Source organism: Pseudophryne corroboree, chromosome 1 (genome assembly GCF_028390025.1).
Source record: "Pseudophryne corroboree isolate aPseCor3 chromosome 1, aPseCor3.hap2, whole genome shotgun sequence".
NCBI classification, from domain to species: Eukaryota; Metazoa; Chordata; class Amphibia; order Anura; family Myobatrachidae; genus Pseudophryne; species Pseudophryne corroboree.
Window position 1 is genome coordinate 698,515,453 of NC_086444.1, and position 23,617 is coordinate 698,539,069.

Below are 23,617 nucleotides of genomic sequence, written 5' to 3' on the forward strand. Positions count from 1 at the left end.
TCCCCAGCCTCTCGGGCTGGCCTCCGTGGTCACCAACATCCAAAACTGAATGCCGAATCTGCGGCCCTCTAGAAGATGAGCACTCTGTAACCACCACAGGAGAGACACCCTTGTCCTTGGATATAGGGTTATCCGCTGATGCATCTGAAGATGCGATCCGGACCATTTGTCCAGCAGATCCCACTGAAAAGTTCTTGCATGAAATCTGCCGACTGGAATTGCTTCGAAGGAAGTCACCATTTTTTTTTATTTTTTTTTTACCATGGCCCTTGTGCAATGATGCACTGATTTTAGGAGGTTCCTGACTAGCTCGGATAACTCCCTGGCTTTCTCTTCCGGGAGAAACACCTTTTTCTGGACTGTGTCCAGAATCATCCCTAAGCACAGGAGACTTGTTGTCGGGATCAGCTGCGATTTTGGAATATTTAGAATCCACCCCAGCTGTTGTAACAGTATCCGAGATAGTGCTACTCACTCCGACCTCCAACTGTTCCCTGGACTTTGCCCTTATCAGGAGATCGTCCAAGTAAGGGATAATTAAGACGCCTTTTCTTCGAAGAAGAACCATCATTTCGGCCATTACCTTGGTAAAGACCCGGGGTGCCGTGGACAATCCAAACGGCAGCGTCTGAAACTGATAGTGACAGTTCTGTACCACGAACCTGAGGTACCCTTAGTGATAAGGGCAAATTTGGGACATGGAGATAAGCATCCCTGATGTCTCGGGACACCATATAGTCCCCTTCTTCCCGGTTCGTTATCACTGCTCTGAGTGACTCCATCTTGATTTGAACCTTTGTAAGTGTTCAAATTTTTTTAGATTTAGAATAGGTCTCACCTAGCCTTCTGGCTTCAGTACCACAATATAGTGTGGAATAATACCCCTTTTCTTGTTGTAGGAGGGGTAATTTAATTATCACCTGCTGGGAATACAGCTCGTGAATTGTTTCCCATACTGCCTCCTTGTCGGAGGGAGACCTTGGTAAAGCAGACTTCAGGAGCCTGCGCAGGGGAAACGTCTCGACATTCCAATCTGTACCCCTGGGATACTACTTGTAGGATCCAGGGGTCCTGTACGGTCTCAGCGTCATGCTGAGAGCTTGTCAGAAGCGGTGGAACGCTTCTGTTCCTGGGAATGGGCTGCCTGCTGCAGTCTTCTTCCCTTTCCTCTATCCCTGGGCAGATATGACTCTTATAGGGACGAAAGGACTGAAGCTGAAAAGACGGTGTCTTTTTCTGCAGAGATGTGACTTAGGGTAAAAACGGTGGATTTTCCAGCAGTTGCCGTGGCCACCAGGTCCGATGGACCGACCCCAAATAACTCCTCTTCCTTTATACGGCAATACACCTTTGTGCCGTTTGGAATCTGCATCACCTGACCACTGTCGTGTCCATAAACATCTTCTGGCAGATATGGACATCGCACTTACTCTTGATGCCAGAGTGCAAATATCCCTCTGTGCATCTCGCATATATAGAAATGCATCCTTTAAATGCTCTATAGTCAATAAAATACTGTCCCTGTCAAGGGTATCAATATTTTTAGTCAGGGAATCCGACCAAGCCACCCCAGCTCTGCACATCCAGGCTGAGGCGATCGCTGGTCGCAGTATAACACCAGTATGTGTGTATATACTTTTTATGATATTTTCCAGCCTCCTGTCAGCTGGCTCCTTGAGGACGGCCCTATCTATAGACGGTACCGCCACTTGTTCTGATAAGCGTGTGAGCGTCTTATCCACCCTAAGGGGTGTTTCCCAACGCGCCCTAACTTCTGGCGGGAAAGGGTATACCGCCCATATTTTCTATCGGGGGGAACCCACGCATCATCACACACTTCATTTAATTTATCTGATTCAGGAAAAACTACGGTAGTTTTTTCACATCCCACATAATACCCTCTTTTGTGGTACTTGTAGTATCAGAAATATGTAACACCTCCTTCATTGCCCTTAACGTGTGGCCCTAATAAGGAATACGTTTGTTTATTCACCGTCGACACTGGATTCAGTGTCCCTGTCTGTGTCTGTGTCGACCGACTAAAGTAAACGGGCGTTTTAAAACCCCTGACGGTGTTTTTGAGACGTCTGGACCGGTACTAATTGTTTGTCGGCCGTCTCATGTCGTCAACCGACCTTGGCGTGTGTTGACATTATCACGTAATTCCCTAAATAAGCCATCCATTCCGGTGTCGACTCCCTAGAGAGTGACATCACCATTACAGGCAATTGCTCCGCCTCCTCACCAACATCGTCCTCATACATGTCGACACACACGTACCGACACACAGCACACACACAGGGAATGCTCTGATAGAGGACAGGACCTACTAGCCCTTTGGAGAGACAGAGGGAGAGTTTGCCAGCACACACCAAAAACGCTATAATTATATAGGGACAACCTTATATAAGTGTTTTCCCTTATAGCATCTTTTTTATATATTTCTAACGCCAAATTAGTGCCCCCCCTCTCTGATTTAACCCTGTTTCTGTAGTGCAGTGCAGGGGAGAGCCTGGGAGCCTTCCCTCCAGCCTTTCTGTGAGGGAAAATGGCGCTGTGTGCTGAGGAGATAGGCCCCGCCCCTTTTTCGGCGGCCTCGTCTCCCGCTCTTAACGGATTCTGGCAGGGGTTAAATATCTCCATATAGCCCCTGGAGGCTATATGTGAGGTATTTTTAGCCAAAAATAGGTTTTCATTGCCTCCCAGGGCGCCCCCCTCCCAGCGCCCTGCACCCTCAGTGACTGCCGTGTGAAGTGTGCTGAGAGGAAATGGCGCACAGCTGCAGTGCTGTGCGCTACCTTAAGAAGACTGAGGAGTCTTCATGCCGCCGATTCTGGACCTTCTTCTTGTTTCAGCATCTGCAAGGGGGCCGGCGGCGAGGCTCCGGTGACCATCCAGGCTGTACCTGTGATCGTCCCTCTGGAGCTAATGTCCAGTAGCCAAAGAAGCCAATCCATCCTGCACGCAGGTGAGTTCACTTCTTCTCCCCTAAGTCCCTCGTAGCAGTGATCCTGTTGCCAGCAGGACTCACTGTAAAATAAAAAACCTAAGCTAAACTTTTCTAAGCAGCTCTTTAGGAGAGCCACCTAGATTGCACCCTTCTCGGCCGGGCACAAAAATCTAACTGAGGCTTGGAGGAGGGTCATAGGGGGAGGAGCCAGTGCACACCACCTGATCCTAAAGCTTTACTTTTTGTGCCCTGTCTCCTGCGGAGCCGCTATTCCCCATGGTCCTTTCAGGAACCCCAGCATCCACTAGGACGATAGAGAAATATGGTTAAGGTAGTATTTTCCTGCAAGACCATACCCATTTCATATCTATAAATCTATCTATCTATCTGTCTATCTATCCACACATATATATATATATATTATATATACACACACACACTCACGCGCACACACACACATATACACACTAGGACAACCTTATTTGGACATTGGTTGCAGTGTGGGAGTTGGACTGCGGGATACCTGCATTGATGATTGCATGGACTGGGGTTCGCCTGACCAGCACTGATGATCAGCACCACGGTGGGGGGGGGGGACTTGCATTGAGGAGTTGCTGATGAATTGAGATGAACTCACTCAGCTCACCTCTTTTCTTTGGCTGCCTGTGACACTGCGGCCGCAGCCCTGGACAGTGAGGGGTAAATTTACTAAGATGGCAGTTTTATTTAAGACGGGTTGTTGCCCATAGCAACCAATCAGATTCTACTTCTCATTTATCTAGCACCTTCTAGAAGAGAATACCTGGAATCTGACTGGTTGCTATGGGCAACATCCCATCTTAAATAGAACTCCCATATTTGTAAATTTACCCCTCAGTGTCTCGCGGGATTTGACATCATTATTCCACGAGACTCTGACTGTATGAAGCTGTGTGTGGGGGCCCCTAATGTGTGGCTCCCCTGTCGCCCCCCCATGTTCTGGCCATGCAAACACATACATACACTGACAATAATGCCTGCAGCCAGTCACCCTTCCCAGGTACCTACACCTACTATTACAAATAAAACTCTAAAGCTAAACTAACTCCTAATGGCACCTTGATGGTGTGCTAATGACGTGGGATTTAAAAAAAATAAAAATAAAAAACAGTGCTCCTTGCCCGTATTACACCCTCTCACTCTGCTCTCCAGTGTGAAATATCACCTGATAACGTGGGAGCGACTTTTATATTGAATACAAAACATGTGAGAGCCAACAATGGAAAAATCCAAAACATGTGAGATCTGACTCTGGGAAAATGACATTTTGCCTCATTTTGGGATCCAAGTCTGGTGGGAAGGCTGGAGCTGGGACTTGGAAATGCCTGTATCCTCTAAGTTAAGAGGGGTGTTCAGTTTTTAAAAAAAAATCGAACCGCGTATCTCAACATTTTAGTCCTCTCAGTTGCTATTGAACTTAATAAATCTTGTGTGTAAACAGGGCCATCTTAACGTATGGGTACACTGGGCAGCTGCCTAGAGCCCCATGATTCCTGGGGCCTTCGAGCAGTGGCAGGCTGTAACATGGGATGATGCCTTTGGAGCTTCTTGGGAAGTAGATAGAGAATGCTGCCCAACCACTCTGTGAATGACACACAATTAGAACGATAAGAGTGTTGACAGCCATTCACTGTATGGAAGCATGTACAGATGGTGCTGGACCGCAGGAGCTGTAAGTTAGGATATTTTTATTTTATTTGTTCCTGTGTATTTGTGGGCAGGGTCCCCAGTGCATTGCTTTGCTCAGGGGCTGCATTGCCTTTAAGATGGTTTTGTATGTAAATTCATTATATTAAACATAAATAGATTATAAGGTCTTACTCTACCTTGTTTGGCTGGTATTTCTTTGGAAAAGTCTTGCCACGTATCCACTCTGTACTCTTCATTTCAGAATAGAGGAAATGGGGAAAACAAGAAATACATAAGTAATTATTTTTTTAATATATATATGTTAACATCAATTTGCATTAATCTGAATTGATTTATTGAAGAACAGGTGCTGTAAGATAATGTAAATTATTCATGATGAGCTAACACAATACAATAGCTGACAATTTATATTGTCAATGTACCAGGACAATGAAAGGATCAGCAATCAAATCCAAATTGATCCATGTATGACCCTAATATTACAATGTAATAAAGAGAATGTGTCTGAGTTTTATTTTTGTTTTTTAAATTGATAGTGAGATTAAAAACAAAATTGCTTTCCCACTCTCACTTGTTTACACGTAAGCATAATGCTAATAAAAGATTACACCTGAAAACGTTGACCTTCATGAAGAATACATAATTTTCTCTAATGTTTCCAAATCATTTAATATTATTCTAAGGCCCTATCATGTGGTCAGCACAGTCTATGACTATGCTGAATTAATCAGAAGGTTGTCCTAATTCAGCCAATGCAGTTCCTAAACCGGAGCTCATGTGACATGCACATTTGCATTTGTTGGAATGGATCCAATAGGATCTATTCAATGAACGGCCAAATCCTGTTCAATCTCAATCTCTCCTGACAATCTCAATCCGACTTTAAAAAAAGACGGATTGAGAAGATGAGGGAGCATCCTCCTGCTTCACTGCTGCTGCCGCTGGGTTCCTGCTCTCCCCGCTGCTCTCCCCCGTCTCCCCGCTGCTCTCCCCTGTCTCCTCCTCTCAGCTGCCAATAGCTGCCGGGCCAAACCCGACAGCTTTGGCCTGGTCACGACAGTGTCAATCCGAAAGTCAGATTGACATTACCGGAAACATGACCAAAACCTGTCGGATTTGGCACCCGTTTCCGACAGCAGCAGATGGATCGGCGGCTATTCTGCTGATCCACGTGCTTTCCAACAGCTTGTCAGAAAAAATGAGGCTGGATTGAATAGGTCAGAATCCCTTCCGACCTATTCCAGTCAGAAACTGCCATCTTTACGACAAGATGTCAGTTTCCGACTAATTGAATATACCCCAGAGAGGTATTCCCAACATTGGGAATTTGCAAATAGGGACTACCCTTACGCCTGCCCGAAAAATGGGTGTGACTTATAAAAAGGGGTTTGTCTTCACATGTATGACTCGATCGTGAGCCACGCCTCCCAATTTCGTACCTATGGGAGCATCGCCAGTGCTCTGAGAGATGCTGGCATACCCCAGCCCCTCTGCCTCCTGTGAATAGATGCACATTGCACTAAGCAGAGCAGCCAGTGAGTGACAGGAGCCTCCCAACTGCCCCACCCCCACCCCCACCACAGGACATTGCTGCCCGCTTGTAGGACAGCGGGACAGTCCCCAAAAAACGGACTGTCCCACGAAAATCGGGAGAGTTGGGATGTATGATAATATACCCTTCTATCAGGCACTATAGCACAAGAGGAAACATTTTTGTACTGTACTAGCACATCTTAGTGCTTAGTGTAGTTAAGGACACACGACTATACAACGTTTGTTGATGAAGCAAGGTTTGTTGTGCTTAATCATGCCGCACATTACTGTGGTTTATTGAGAAATATCTAAGACTCCAATTCAATTTATACAGATGCAAAATTCAATTTAATATAAAATAAAAAATAAATAAAACACCATTTATACATTGCTACTAGTGATTAAAGAAGGTGTTTGGCACCCGAAGCTAAGAAACCATACTATGTCTCATCAATATGGTATACAGCTGTATATTTGTGCTTAGCATACAATGCATGCACCAGCAAAAAGGCGCGCTCAGCCTCTCGGCGTGCTCTCTGTCAAGTACAGTATGTTGGAAAAGTCACACAAAGTACAAATGCACAAGAAATTTAAAGGGAAAAGTCACCGTGATTTGGCTGGTACAGCAGGAAATGTATTGGATATCAGCTCGGTATCATCATATATTTCATCTGTAAAGCAAACACATATTGTTATTGGAAGGAATAAATAAATAAATACATACGGATCATTAACTCATTAACGTTGTCCTTGGAATCCACTGGATCTATGCCTGCTAACATTAAATAAACAGCTTCACTCTCTAGGACTATTGTTTTCATTCTGTCTGAGTTTTTCATCTACCAAATCAATATATAATTTTTTTTATATATATATATATATAAAATGAAGCAAGGACTGGCACTCCTTAGGATCCAAAAAACAACAGAGTGAGGGCCCAGGTGCCAAATGTTAAAATTGATAACAGAGTGGAAAGATCCGGCACTCAAAGGACTTGATGTAGAGCAATAAGCTGGTTTAAATTAGAGATGTGCACTTGAAATTTTTCGGGTTTTGGTTTTGGGTTCGGTTCCGCGGCCGTGTTTTGGGTTCGACCGCGTTTTGGCAAAACCTCACCGAATTTTTTTTGTCGGATTCGGGTGTGTTTTGGATTCGGGTGTTTTTTTCAAAAAACACTAAAAAACAGCTTAAATCATAGAATTTGGGGGTCATTTTGATCCCAAAGTATTATTAACCTCAAAAACCATAATTTCCACTCATTTTCAGTCTATTCTGAACACCTCACACCTCACAATATTATTTTTAGTCCTAAAATTTGCACCGAGGTCGCTGGATGACTAAGCTAAGCGACCCTAGTGGCCGACACAAACACCTGGCCCATCTAGGAGTGGCACTGCAGTGTCACGCAGGATGGCCCTTCCAAAAAACACTCCCCAAACAGCACATGACGCAAAGAAAAAAAGAGGCGCAATGAGGTAGCTGTGTGAGTAAGCTAAGCGACCCTAGTGGCCGACACAAACACCTGGCCCATCTAGGAGTGGCACTGCAGTGTCACGCAGGATGGCCCTTCCAAAAAACACTCCCCAAACAGCACATGACGCAAAGAAAAAAAGAGGCGCAATGAGGTAGCTGTGTGAGTAAGATAAGCGACCCTAGTGGCCGACACAAACACCTGGCCCATCTAGGAGTGGCACTGCAGTGTCACGCAGGATGGCCCTTCCAAAAAACACTCCCCAAACAGCACATGACGCAAAGAAAAAAAGAGGCGCAATGAGGTAGCTGTGTGAGTAAGATAAGCGACCCTAGTGGCCGACACAAACACCTGGCCCATCTAGGAGTGGCACTGCAGTGTCACGCAGGATGGCCCTTCAAAAAAATACTCCCCAAACAGCACATGACGCAAAGAAAAATTAAAGAAAAAAGAGGTGCAAGATGGAATTGTCCTTGGGCCCTCCCACCCACCCTTATGTTGTATAAACAGGACATGCACACTTTAAACAACCCATCATTTCAGTGACAGGGTCTGCCACACGACTGTGACTGAAATGACGGGTTGGTTTGGACCCCCACCAAAAAAGAAGCAATTAATCTCTCCTTGCACAAACTGGCTCTACAGAGGCAAGATGTCCACCTCATCATCATCCTCCGATATATCACCGTGTACATCCCCCTCCTCACAGATTATCAATTCGTCCCCACTGGAATCCACCATCTCAGCTCCCTGTGTACTTTGTGGAGGCAATTGCTGCTGGTCAATGTCTCCACGGAGGAATTGATTATAATTCATTTTAATGAACATCATCTTCTCCACATTTTCTGGAAGTAACCTCGTACGCCGATTGCTGACAAGGTGAGCGGCGGCACTAAACACTCTTTCGGAGTACACACTTGTGGGAGGGCAACTTAGGTAGAATAAAGCCAGTTTGTGCAAGGGCCTCCAAATTGCCTCTTTTTCCTGCCAGTATAAGTACGGACTGTCTGACGTGCCTACTTGGATGCGGTCACTCATATAATCCTCCACCATTCCTTCAATGGGGAGAGAATCATATGCAGTGCCAGTAGACGACATGTCCGTAATCGTTGGCAGGTCCTTCAGTCCGGACCAGATGTCAGCATCAGCAGTCGCTCCAGACTGCCCTGCATCACCGCCAGCGGGTGGGCTCGGAATTCTGAGCCTTTTCCTCGCACCCCCAGTTGCGGGAGAATATGAAGGAGGAGATGTTGACAGGTCGCGTTCCGCTTGACTTGACAATTTTCTCACCAGCAGGTCTTTGAACCCCAGCAGACTTGTGTCTGCCGGAAAGAGAGATCCAAGGTAGGTTTTAAATCTAGGATCGAGCACGGTGGCCAAAATGTAGTGCTTTGATTTCAACAGATTGACCACCCGTGAATCCTTGTTAAGCGAATTAAGGGCTCCATCCACAAGTCCCACATGCCTAGCGGAATCGCTCTGTGTTAGCTCCTCCTTCAATGTCTCCAGCTTCTTCTGCAAAAGCCTGATGAGGGGAATGACCTGACTCAGGCTGGCAGTGTCTGAACTGACTTCACGTGTGGCAAGTTCAAAGGGCAGCAGAACCTTGCACAACGTTGAAATCATTCTCCACTGCACTTGAGACAGGTGCATTCCACCTCCTATATCGTGCTCAATTGTATAGGCTTGAATGGCCTTTTGCTGCTCCTCCAACCTCTGAAGCATATATAGGGTTGAATTACACCTCGTTACCACTTCTTGCTTCAGATGATGGCAGGGCAGGTTCAGGCGTTTTTGGTGGTGCTCCAGTCTTCTGTACGTGGTGCCTGTACGCCGAAAGTGTCCCGCAATTCTTCTGGCCACCGACCGCATCTCTTGCCCGCCCCTCTCGTTTTTTAAATAATTCTGCACCACCAAATTCAAGGTATGTGCAAAACATGGGACGTGCTGGAATTTGCCCAGATTTAATGCACACACAATATTGCTGGCGTTGTCCGATGCCACAAATCCACAGGAGAGTCCAATTGGGGTAAGCCATTCCGCGATGATCTTCCTCAGTTGCCGTAAGAGGTTTTCAGCTGTGTGCGTATTCTGGAAACCGGTGATACAAAGCGTAGCCTGCCTAGGAAAGAGTTGGCGTTTGCGAGATGCTGCTACTGGTGCCGCCGCTGCTGTTCTTGCGGCGGGAGTCCATACATCTACCCAGTGGGCTGTCACAGTCATATAGTCCTGACCCTGCCCTGCTCCACTTGTCCACATGTCCGTGGTTAAGTGGACATTGGGTACAACTGCATTTTTTAGGACACTGGTGAGTCTTTTTCTGATGTCCGTGTACATTCTCGGTATCGCCTGCCTAGAGAAGTGGAACCTAGATGGTATTTGGTAACGGGGGCACACTACCTCAAGAAATTGTCTAGTTCCCTGTGAACTAACGGCGGATACCGGACGCACGTCTAACACCAACATAGTTGTCAAGGCCTCAGTTATCCGCTTTGCAACAGGATGACTGCTGTGATATTTCATCTTCCTCGCAAAGGACTGTTGGACAGTCAATTGCTTGGTGGAAGTAGTAAAAGTGGGCTTACGACTTCCCCTCTGGGATGACCATCGACTCCCAGCAGCAACAACAGCAGCGCCAGCAGCAGTAGGCGTTACACGCAAGGATGCATCGGAGGAATCCCAGGCAGGAGAGGACTCGTCAGAATTGCCAGTGACATGGCCTGCAGGACTATTGGCATTCCTGGGGAAGGAGGAAATTGACACTGAGGGAGTTGGTGGGGTGGTTTGCGTGAGCTTGGTTACAAGAGGAAGGGATTTACTGGTCAGTGGACTGCTTCCGCTGTCGCCCAAAGTTTTTGAACTTGTCACTGACTTATTATGAATGCGCTGCAGGTGACGTATAAGGGAGGATGTTCCGAGGTGGTTAACGTCCTTACCCCTACTTATTACAGCTTGACAAAGGCAACACACGGCTTGACAAATGTTGTCCGCATTTCTGTTGAAATACTTCCACACCGAAGAGCTGATTTTTTTGGTATTTTCACCAGGCATGTCAATGGCCATATTCCTCCCACGGACAACAGGTGTCTCCCCGGGTGCCTGACTTAAACAAACCACCTCACCATCAGAATCCTCCTTGTCAATTTCCTCCCCAGCGCCAGCAACACCCATATCCTCCTCATCCTGGTGTACTTCAACACTGACATCTTCAATCTGACTATCAGGAACTGGACTGCGGGTGCTCTTTCCAGCACTTGCAGGGGGCGTGCAAATGGTGGAAGGCGCATGCTCTTCACGTCCAGTGTTGGGAAGGTCAGGCATCGCAACCGACACAATTGGACTCTCCTTGTGGATTTGGGATTTCGAAGAACGCACAGTTCTTTGCTGTGCTTTTGCCAGCTTGAGTCTTTTCATTTTTCTAGCGAGAGGCTGAGTGCTTCCATCCTCATGTGAAGCTGAACCACTAGCCATGAACATAGGCCAGGGCCTCAGCCATTCCTTGCCACTCCGTGTGGTAAATGGCATATTGGCAAGTTTACGCTTCTCCGACGACAATTTTATTTTAGATTTTTGAGTCCTTTTTTTACTGATATTTGGTGTTTTGGATTTTACATGCTCTGTACTATGACATTGGGCATCGGCCTTGGCAGACGACGTTGCTGGCATTTCATCGTCTCGGCCATGACTAGTGGCAGCAGCTTCAGCACGAGGTGGAAGTCGATCTTGATCTTTCCCTATTTTTGGAACCTCAACATTTTTGTTCTCCATATTTTAATAGGCACAACTAAAAGGCACCTCAGGTAAACAATGGAGATGGATGGATACTAGTATACTTATGGATGACGAGCGACTGCCGACACAGAGGTAGCTACAGCCGTGGACTACCGTACTGTGTCTGCTGCTAATATAGACTGGATGATAATGAGATAAAATTAAAATATATATATATATCACACTAGTACTGCAGCCGGACAGGTATATATTATGTAATGACGGACCTGCTGGACACTGTCTGTCAGACTCAGCACTGCAGACTCCTAAAGTAAGCTACTAGTATCAAGAAGATAGAAAAAAAAAAAAACCACGGGTAGGTGGTATACAATTATGGATGGACGAGCGACTGCCGACACAGAGGTAGCTACAGCCGTGGACTACCGTACTGTGTCTGCTGCTAATATAGACTGGATGATAATGAGATAAAATTAAAATATATATATATCACACTAGTACTGCAGCCGGACAGGTATATATTATGTAATGACAGACCTGCTGGACACTGTCTGTCAGCACTGCAGACTCCTAAAGTAAGCTACTAGTATCAAGAAGATAGAAAAAAAAAAAACCACGGGTAGGTGGTATACAATTATGGATGGACGAGCGACTGCCGACACAGAGGTAGCTACAGCCATGGACTACCGTACTGTGTCTGCTGCTGATATAGACTGGATGATAATGAGATAAAATTAAAATATATATATATCACACTAGTACTGCAGCCGGACAGGTATATATTATGTAATGACGGACCTGCTGGACACTGTCTGTCAGCACTGCAGACTCCTAAAGTAAGCTACTAGTATCAAGAAGATAGAAAAAAAAAAAACCACGGGTAGGTGGTATACAATTATGGATGGACGAGCGACTGCCGACACAGAGGTTGCTACAGCCGTGGACTACCGTACTGTGTCTGCTGCTAATATAGACTGGATGATAATGAGATAAAATTAAAATATATATATATATATATATCACACTAGTACTGCAGCCGGACAGGTATATATTATGTAATGACGGACCTGCTGGACACTGTCTGCAGAATGCGTTTATAAAAACACCACACGACGAGTGTTTAACTTTTTCAGGCAGACAATCACAATTATACTGGTGGTCAGCAGACAATCACAATACTGGTGGTCAGTGGTCACTGGTCAGTCACACTGGCAGTGGCACTCTGGCAGCAAAAGTGTGCACTGTACTTAAAATATGTACTCCTGCTATAACTGCTCCCCAGTCTTCCCCACAATGTGAGCAGTGAGCACTCAGCACAGTCAGATAATGATATACAGTATTACATATGATGCAGCACACTGGGCTGAGCACAGATATGGTATGTGACTGTGTCACACTGTGTATCGTTTTTTTTCAGGCAGAGAACGGATTAATTAAACTGGTGGTCACTGGTCACACTATCAGCAGCAAGTAGTACTCCTCCTAATAATATGCTCCCCAAAATTTGTGTCTCTCTCTAGTACTCTAGTCTAAACGGAGAGGACGCCAGCCACGTCCTCTCCCTATCAATCTCAATGCACGTGTGAAAATGGCGGCGACGCGCGGCTCCTTATATAGAATCCGAGTCTCGCGATAGAATCCGAGCCTCGCGAGGATCCGACAGCGGGATGATGACGTTCAAGCGCGCTCGGGTTAACCGAGCAAGGCGGGAAGATCCGAGTCGCTCGGCCCCGTGTAAAAAAACCTGAAGTTCGGGCGGGTTCGGATTCCGAGGAACCGAACCCGCTCATCTCTAGTTTAAATATCAAGCTGACAGCGGACCTACTGATGCTGCGCTGTCAGCTTGATATTTAAACCAGCTTATTGCTCTACATCAAGTCCTTTGAGTGCCGGATCTTTCCACTCTGTTATATATATATATATATATATATATATATACATACACACACGGTATTGTGTTTACAATACATTGTGCCCAGGTTTTTGCTTTCCTCTCTTTCTTTCTTTCGCACCGCCCCCTCCTCTTCCTCCTTTCTCTTCCCATATTACTTCAACTCTTTCTTCTCCTCATTTGTCTGTTTCTCTTATCAGCACTTGATTTTATTATATAGATCAGGGATGGTGAATCTTTGGCCCTCCTGCTGTTGTTGAACTACACATACCAGCATGCCTTGCTACAGTTTTACTATTTGGCCATGCTAATACTGTTGCAGGGCATGCTGAGATGTGTAGTTCAACAACAGCTGGATGGCCGAAGTTTCCCCATCCCTGATATAAATTATACTTAGAATTCTTTTCATCTTTTGTAATGTATTTTTTGGGCACACTTGCTTTCTCTCCACTACTGAGACCTGTGCATTTCTAGGTGCCTTTTCTCTTTTCTCTTTAGTTACACATTTCGGTTGTGGATAATGTTGTGATTTTGTTACTGGTTGATTTTCGGGTGTCTGTATTTTCTTTATGAGGTGGAATGTGATTAGTAAGTATGGGAAATAACAGAAGTGTTTGGAAACTGTAGCTGTGTGTTATGCTGGTACTGTGTGTTATGCTGGTACTGTGTGTTATGCTGGTACTGTGTGTATATAAGCAGATGGGTGCTGCCTTGTCATTTCATATAGTGAGAAAACTCTTCATTAACTCCCAAGAATCACTGTAATTTATAGCATTTATAGGGGCTACATTATCTCACAGAAGAGAGAGAGATTAAACTGATATCCTGCAGAGACAATGGGGGGTATTAAATTGTTTGAAAAGTCAGTTGGGTGTATGTTTTTTCCTATCTAATAGACAGGGGGGAAAAAGACACCCAACCGACTTTTCAAACAATTGAATTTCACCCTATGAATCCAACAGAAATTACCTAGCACTGATTGCTAAGTGAAGTTCCATTTTATATCACTAGAGGCACAATGATCCATTGACCCACGTGCAGCCTCCATTGAGGGCTCCCTCCTCTCCGGGAGCAAGTAGACTCTAGCATAATTCCAGAGTCAACTGCGCATGCGTAGGTCTCTAGGAACACGGCGGCCGCGCCTTGTTCCCGGGGACATTTTCAGTGCGCATGCACAAATCACTTTGATATGGCCACCGCGGGACTCTGGAGGGGTAAGTATAATATATGGAAGCAGTGTGGGCCCCGCTGGACTCAGGGGCCCATGTGCACCACACACACTGCACGCATTATAGAAATGTCTATGTAACCCATAGTACTTAAGACAGTAACAGACTCTGGACACTGATAGTGTGAGTGAGGAGACAGCATGCAATGGCTTGATAGCAGACTGGAGCAAGTTCAGGAGGGCTGCTAAATGCAGACAGCACACTGGTGTCTAGGAGATAGCACAGATTACAACAGAAACAGTTAGTGAGATCAATCTGAGAGTGGGGAGCACTGAACCACAGGGAACAAGCACTCAGGAACAAATGCAAGTAAACTGTATCAGAGACTGGAGCTCTGGAGACAAAGATGGTAACCGTAACAGAAGCTGGAGTCCTGGAACAATGCAGGTAACTGCATCATAAACTGTCGCTCAGCAAACTGGGAAGCACTTCTTTCACAGGGAGCCAGGAGTCCAAGGAGACTTAGGGGAAGGCAAAATCGCTGGAGATAAAGTACCAGCCAATCGGCTACTAATTGTCATTTTTTAAACACAGCCTGTGGCCTAACAGTTAGGAGCTGATTGGCTGCTACTTTGTCTCCAGTGACTTTATCTCCATCCAAAGCTTAGGACATAGCCCCCTTATTGTACTGGAAATATTGTACTGGCTAAGTACACGTGGCCAGGAGTGGTTTAAATAGGGAGCTCTAGCAGTAGATTGGTTGTGTGAATCATGTGAGCGTAGAAACTCTGTGTAGCACTGGGTAGGGTAAGCAGGTTATGTAGCTGTTCTGTGACACCAGTGTTAAGCTTTAAAATTGAAGACAGAATGTTCCTTGATAGACCTGGGATTAGTCAATATATCAAGATGTACACCAGGTACATAGATGACATTTTCATTCTGTGGACCGGGGGTTCAGATCATCTTCGGAAATTGCTTGTAGAGGTCAACCAAATGGAGTCATCTATTAAACATGCCTATTCATACAGTGCAGAAGTAATGCAATACTTGGATGTCAAGGTTTCCATTAATTCAGCTCGTCTTGAGACCGACATTTATTTCAAAGATGTAGATTGCAATACCTTTTTAACTGCCAGTAGTCACCATCCTCCCACCTTGAAATGTGGCTGCCCCTATCTCAAATGATGAGGGTAGCAAGGATTGTTGGTGAACCCTTTAAAATATCAGAGAGATTAGGGGCTAGATGCATCATCGCTTGGAAAGTGATAAAATGAGGAGTGAAAAAGTACCAGCCAATCAGGTCCTACCTGCCATGTCACAGGCTGTGTTTGAAAAATGGCAGTTAGGAGATGATTGACTGGTAATTTTTCACTCTCTATTTTATCACTTTCCAAGCGATGATGCATCTGGCCCTAGATGTGCTAATTGAGAAATTTATTCAAAGAGGGTATATCCAGCAACTTTGCAGTTGCAGAAACAAAAGGTATTGCTGATGCCAAGATCCCGGCTTTTGGAATCCACTAAACGAGATGATGGTAATGTGATTCCATGGGTAAGCACTTACACTGTGGCTAGTCCTATCATTAAACAGGGTACTACAGCACTTTGGCCTATTGTTAGGTCGGATAAGGAGCTTACATGCTTTAAAGAGAGCAGACCTTTAAAAGAGGAAGTAATCTTAGAGATCGGCTGGTGAGAACCGATATCTCTGGTCGTGTATTACCAAAATTGCAAAATGTGTATACTAAACCGCCGGGATGTTATAGCTGTCATAGTTGTGTAACATGCCAGTATATGCTCCCATGCAAGAGTTTTAAACACCCACAGACAAATAAAATGTATGACATCCGTTTTGTATTTACCTGTAGAACTGTATTTGTGGTTTATGTTATAGGTTGTCCTTGCGGTCTCTACTATGTGAGCCAAACCACATGAATGTTTAGAGATCGCATGGCTTTGCATCGATTCAGTATAGATATGTCTCTGTCTGGCAGAAGCATCGATCAGCCAGTAGCACACCATTTTAAAGCGAAAGCCCATCAATTGTCTACACTGAAATATTTTATCATTGATCACGTACGAGAATGCCTGCGGGGTGGTGATCGGGGCAAGTTGTTGCTACTGACAGAGACCAGATGGATACACAGATTAAATACCATGACTCCGTTCGGGTTGAATGAAAAAATCAACTGGAATAATCTGATGTAGATATCGTTTCTCTTATGGTTATATATGCTTAAGTATAGGTCTTTAAGCTTTAACTATAATGTAGGTGCTTATATGATTATGTAAGAATCTTGGCTGTTTTTTATGTTTCGTAATGTTCTCCCAGTTGTTGTGTATCCTTAGGTAGACAGTTAATGGCAAGACTACCCCATTTAGTAATGATTGTTTTGTCACTCGCCCTTAATAGCAAATTAGCTGGTCTCCCCCACACTTATGACTTGAGGAGTAATTCCCCTGTGCTCTTCAGGTATACCATGGTCACTAGAATTCTTCCTACTTCACACAATGGTACGCTTTTTATATGTTAATGCACAAGGTTTAAACTTCTAACTGCATGCTAGCCTTCCGGACTTTCACCTTAGACAAGGTGGATATCACTGCTGTTCAAGAAACTCGTTTTATTAACATTTATTTATATAGCAATTGCAAATGCTGTTGCGCTTTACAATTATCCACTTCCTGTCCCTCCTAATTTACTAACCAAAAATACCCTATATATTATATATGCTGTGGTCCTGTAAAGATGTATGGTGTAACTATCTTTACAGGTACTTCTTATCCCTACAAACTGGAAACACAAGTACTGTAGATGACACAAAAAACAAACAAAAAACAAAACATTAGTTTATCCCTTTGGAATGTTAAGACATCAGTATGTTACAGAGTTCACTTTATGCCATCAATTTTAGAGAGGGCCCTGTCTTAAAAAAAAAACCTGTTTGGAAGTCAAAAATCTTATAGCAGGGGGTCGTGGCCTAGCTGCTGAGGAGTGTAGTCGTGCATGAAGAGAGCTCCTGCAGCACATAATTTTAAAATAAATCCCTCCTGCACTTCTTTGAACCCAGGGGCTGCTTGGTAATTCTCTACCCCCCCCCTGAGCTGGCCGGGTGTGAGCTGCGGAGTCGGGGAGCAAATTTGGAGCTCCTGCGGATTGCGGCCTGTTCGAGCCTCCCGGCCCGGGGACTCGATTTGTGTCCGGTGCCGGCGCTGACCCCCGGGGACGTGGACCCGCCCACCGGCTGTTTGTTCCTCCTATCGGACCCTCCACTGCCGCTGTGCACTGCCTGGAGGCTCCCCCGACATCCCGGCCCTACTTACTGTACCGGAGGGTGACGAGCTGCGGCCGGCGTGTCCGTCGGGAGAGACGCGCGGCGGCCATCTTGCCAGATCCTCCTGCGGTCTCCTGTCATCCTCTCCGCCTCCCGTCTGCCGGACCGAGCGCTGGGCGCCTTCCTGCCTCACGGGTGAGTCCTCGAGCGGCCCGCTGTCTGCCGCGGGACCCGCGACCTCTGCACCCTGCTCCCGCGAGCTGCGGCCTAGTGGAGCCAGCGACCCGGGATCCCCGGGCCTAACGCGACCCAGCACTTTATGCTTTGTGTCTGGGGGAGCCTGCACTCTGGAGATACGGGACCGAGAGCCTCCCTCCCCCTGAATTAAACCCTTGGTCTCCTGCTCCCACTGGGGCCCCGCTACACACAGCTGCGGACTGGTCTGGCGCCACCATAAACGGGACCAGTGGAAGGGGGGCCATCTCTACTGGGCCACATTCACAGCCTACCCCCACTTTGCTTTAGCCTGGCCTGGAGTGGAGGTCCCTCCCTGTCAACCGCAGGTAGCCTCGTTTACCTGGGATCCCCTGCTTGGGTCTCCGCGGGCCTCCGAGACGGGATAGGCGCCTGATCCACCTTGCACGCCCCTGGCTGCCCTCCCCACCTACTGTAGCATCCGCTCCTCAGGAGGTCGCGCCCGCTTGACTGTCCCGGGCTCGGTGGCTGGTTGCGGGGATAGCTGCGGACCATGTTGCTGGCGTATGGACTGATCCTGCTTCATGCGCTCCCCACTGGGGTGACCCACACGCTATTACTAAACCTCTCTAACTACCCGGGGCTCATGTCTCCCTAATGGGGCTCATGTCTCCCTAATCATAGCGACTACGTAGTGACAGGGGGCCCTGCCGTATATATCGCATTATTTTACTATATTGATACGAAGCTCTGTGTTTACAATGTCTCAAAAGAATCGCAAGAACTCTCAGACACCTAAACCTAGTATCCTGCGTGCCTGGGAGAAAGCCGGCTCTTCTACCCGGAGCTCGCCGTCAATTGAACAATCCTTTGATTCTGCTGACGTCGCCACCTCCAGTGTTCCACTAACCACTCAGGATATTGTGGCTATTGTTACGAAAACGATCCAGTCTGAAATGAGGTCGGTTTTAACTGAGTTCAGGTCCGAGATAGCCGACCTGGGCTCCCGCACGGATACACTGGAACGCAAAGTGGATGACGTTTGCCATTTTCAGACGGTGGTTGAACAGGAACTTTTGGACATTCGGGCTGATATGGAAGCGTACAGAGACCACCTAGAAGATATTGACAACCGCAATCGCCGGAACAATATACGAGTTCGCAACATCCCTGAAAGTGTGTCCTCTGACTCTCTCCCCGAATACCTAGAGAACCTTTTTCTACAACTAGTCCCGGATGTCCCCGAGGCCCTTCTCCAGCTGGACCGTGCCCATAGGGCCCTTCGACCTAGACCGCCCCCGACTCAACCACCACGTGATGTAATTATACGTTTCCATTACTATGCCACCAAAGAACGAATCATGCTGGCGGCCAGGGGGTCACCATTGGTCTCTTATGCCGGCTCCCAGTTGCAGCTTTTCCAGGATCTTGCCCCTTCCACCCTCAAAAAGCGCAGAGATCTCGTCCATATAACCAAGGTGCTTCGAGCCCATTCCATCAAATACAAGTGGGGCTTCCCTTTTCAACTGCAGGTTACACAGAATGGGAAGGCGTTTACAGTCAAGACCCTGACGCAAGGAGCTGATTTGCTTAAGACTCTTGGCATTTTTGAGGATCTCCCTGAGTCGATCCGGGATCAGTTGTCATCCTCTATCTCAGGCCCGAGGGCCCCAGCCCCGGAATGGTCTTCTACTTGAACATTCTCAGACACCACATGACACAACTTTTGTTAAATGTGATTTCTATGGTTTCTGATCACTCTCTCATTTCAGTTTGCTATGTATTCACATCTGTTTTTCATACTCTCCGTGTGGCCTGGTGGTTGTGACGCCATGGGCGGCGCTATCCACTCGGCAACACGCGAGAGTCACCTAGCTTTTTATTTCTAAAGCTCGCTTTCATGTTTGTCTCTGATTAGCTTGGTGTTTATTTGTTCTTATCCATATTATCCCGGTAAGATTTATGTCTGTTTAATATCTGATATAATTGCATGTTCTCTCCCGCCCCCTCATTATGTTTCTGGCGCTCGCACTGTCCCTATTTGTCTCGATAATGCAACTCTGTTTACTTCCTCTATCCCCCTGTCACTTGGTCGCTTTCACTATACCCTTTTTTCCCCTATGTTTCTCCTCACCTTCCTTGTTGTTTTGTCACAAGCCCACACCCCCCTCCGAAGGATGCGCCCGGACGGCGCTTATCCTTTATTTGTTAAACCCAGCCCTTCTATAGGAAAGGGTTTCTCCCTTCTGTATTCTTATACGGACTCTTTTCCCTTTTCTCTCTTTCCCTTCTCCTCCTCTCCTTCTCTCCATCCCCGTAGTCGGTTTGGTCCCTTCCCGCCCTCCACTCTGCGTCGCCCGCACTTCTTCCCACCATGACTTTGAACGTTATTTCGGTTAATGCTAACGGCCTTAACTCTCCCACCAAACGAGCCATGGCCATCCAATTATTTAATAGACGAAAGTCTGATATTGTTTTGATCCAGGAGACCCATTTTAAATCCCCGCACCCCTCCATGTCTTGCAAACAATTTCCACACGTCTATTATTCAAATATGCCTGCCAAACGTAGGGGCACCGCCATTATGATCCGACGAGGCCTCCCTATAACTGTTCACGATACTATCTCAGATCCCCAGGGCCGCTACATTATCCTCTCATGTTCCTATAACCAGGCTCGGGATGCAGTCACTTTACCTCCAATCATAATCCCGACGGACTATATACCGACACCCATTGACCGATGGTCGAAATCCCGACAAGGTCTAAATACCGACACGGACTAAATACCGACATGTAAAATACCGACAAGGTCTAAATACCGACATGTAAAATGCCGACAGGTCGAAATACCGACACAAGTTTTTCATGATTTTTTTCATTAAAACCGACTTGTTCATACTTTACCGTCCCAGTGGACCTGGAGGGGGAATATAATAGTGTGCCGAGCCATGCGAGGGGACGCGGTACACTTTATATGGTGTCCATGTTGATTTATGTCGACATACACACAAAAAAACATCAAAAAATGCATGTCGGTATTTCGACCTGTCGGCATTTTACATGTCGGTATTTAGACCTTGTCGGTATTTTACATGTCGGTATTTAGTCCGTGTCGGTATTTAGACCTTATCGGGATTTCGACCATCGGTCAATGGGTGTCGGTATATAGACCGTCGGGATTATGATTGGCGGGATTTCATACCGATCCCCCAGGCTCCTCTGGTTTTGGCTTCCATATATGCCCCTAATGCGCAGCAGGGTTCTCTTTTTACAGCCTTCTTTGACAGCCTTTCCCGTCTCCCAACAGGCATGACTATAATAGGTGGAGACTGTAATGTTACTATGGACCCAGTCCAGGACAGGTCTCGTCCCGGTGCTACGGCTTCTACTACCACCAAACTGGCTTAGCGTCTACAAGCACATTTATCACTTTATAATCTGTATGACGGTTGGAGAACTTTGTATCCCTCAGCAAAGGGTTATACTCACTACTCCCCACCTTATGACCTCTATACCCGTATAGACTATGTGTTTGTCGACCGGGACACGACCCATAAACTCCTCAGTGCTCAGACGCTCCCCATCTCCTGGTCAGATCACTCAGCTGTTCTGCTTGAGATTTCATCTTCCTCACCCCCCCTACCCGATTCTGGCGCCTAAATGAATCTCTCCTACTCAAGAAATGCACTGTTGCTGATATCACCACTGCACTGAATAATTATTATGCAGACAATGCGACCCCAGATATCCCTCCCTCCTTGTTATGGGAGGCGCATAAGGCCACCATTCGAGGCTACCTTATAAGCCTCTCGGCTGCTCAAAGGAAAATTGAAACACATCGGATCCGAGACTTAGAATCGGAACTTACTGCCCTGACCCTTCTGCATCAACGCCGCCCCAGAAAGAAAACGTATTCCAAACTCCTAGCAATTAAGGGTCAGTTGTCTCAAATTCTCACTAAAAAGGCAGTCAAGGCACTCTTGTGGGCACGTCAGAGGTTCTACGAGAAGTCTGACAAGGCCGATACTTTGCTAGCCCAGAAACTTCGAGCGAAACATACTCAAAACCGCATTGTCTCTCTACGCTGTGCTGACGGTTCCACCACGTTTGATCCGACGCGAATGGCTTCCCAATTTCGGGACTATTATACATCTCTGTACAACCTTCCATCCACTTCGGACGCTGACTCTCATCATGTCACTGAACTTCGAGACTATCTATCCTCTTGTAAACTTCATAAGCTCTCCGACTCGGACGTGTCGACGCTTAATGCCCCCATCTCTACAGAAGAAATTTCGGCAGCCATTCAACAGCTACGCCGCACCGCAGCCCCTGGCCCTGATGGCTTTACTGCTTTGTATTATAAAAAATTTACAACCCCTTTACTCCCCATGCTTCAATCTTTGTTTAACTCAGTCCTGGACGGGGGTTCATTCGATGCGGCCACCACTAGGGCCAATCTTATCCTCATTCCAAAGCCAGATAGGGATCCCTTGGAGATGAAGAATTATCGACCTATCTCGCTCCTAAATGTCAACCTGAAGCTTTTTGCTAAAATCTTGGTAAACAGACTTGCCCCATTTTTGCCTTCTCTCATTCACCCCGACCAGGTCGGCTTTATTCCCTGTAGACAGGCTGCAGATAACACCAGGCGTCTCATCGACCTTATCCATTTGGCACAAGATAAATTTCTCTCGACACTGGTGGTGGCCCTTGACGCAGAGAAGGCCTTTGACAGGGTGGCCTGGCCATTCTTACAACAGACGCTTCTCAATATGGGCTTACAGGGGGCCTTTTATAAAGGTGTCACATCGCTATATCAGAATCCCTCAGCCTCCATCTTAATCAATGGCCTGTCCTCCGACCCCTATCCCATACGTAACGGCACCCGACAAGGCTGTCCCCTTTCCCCCCTACTTTTCGCCCTCATTATGGAGCCGTTAGCAGCTAGAATTAGACTGAACCGTAATATATCTGGTATCATGTCGGGAACCCAGAATCACAAAATAGCACTGTATGCCGACGACGTTATCCTTACCTTGACCGACCCTCATGCCTCCCTCCCACATTTGATGGAAGAGATAGCTACATACAATCGGTTCTCAAATTATAATATTAATCCGGACAAAACCGAAATCTTGGCCTTACATGTCGCGGACCCGGATCTTCGGCTCCTACAGGCCTCCTTCCCATGTACTTGGCAAGCTGATAAACTCAAATACCTAGGCATCTATTTAACTAAGTCCTATTCTGGTCTCTATGCTGCTAATTTTCCCAGGTTACTATCCTCTATTAAACATGACATGACCAATTGGAATAAATATATCCTGTCCTGGTTTGGACGAATGACGGCTGTTAAGATGACTTTACTGCCACGTCTGTTGTACCTGTGGCAAACTCTCCCCATACACGTCCCCACATCAGTTCTCAAAAATCTTCAGGCCGATCTTACCAGATTTATCTGGGCAGGGCGGAAGCCCAGAGTGAAGATGTGAATCCTTCAGAAGCACCGCCTGGAGGGGAATTTGGGAGTTCCTGACCTCCTTAAATATTATAGAGCTGCTCACCTAACCACGTGTGTCCTTTGGCAAGATAATCCTGGACATAGAGTCTGGACACATTTGGAGGCTGCCACACTCCAACGATATTCCCCCTATAGCTTGCTATGGTGTCGGCCGAATCGTCGTCCCCCCGCTTCCTCTCTGTTGCCTAC

At 46.5% G+C, this 23,617-nt stretch overlaps 1 protein-coding gene across 1 annotated transcript in view; it reads right to left on the reverse strand.

Annotated features, from left to right (window-relative positions):
- LOC134907845 (FYN-binding protein 1-like) overlaps positions 1 to 23,617 on the reverse strand; it is a 225,038-nt gene that overhangs the window by 29,580 nt on the left and 171,841 nt on the right. The window contains exons 10-11 of the mRNA XM_063914822.1: positions 6,780 to 6,843; positions 4,816 to 4,869 (exon numbers count right to left, since the gene is read on the reverse strand). Coding sequence (XP_063770892.1) covers positions 4,816 to 4,869; positions 6,780 to 6,843 — 118 coding nt within the window. The remainder of the gene's footprint in view (positions 1 to 4,815; positions 4,870 to 6,779; positions 6,844 to 23,617) is intronic.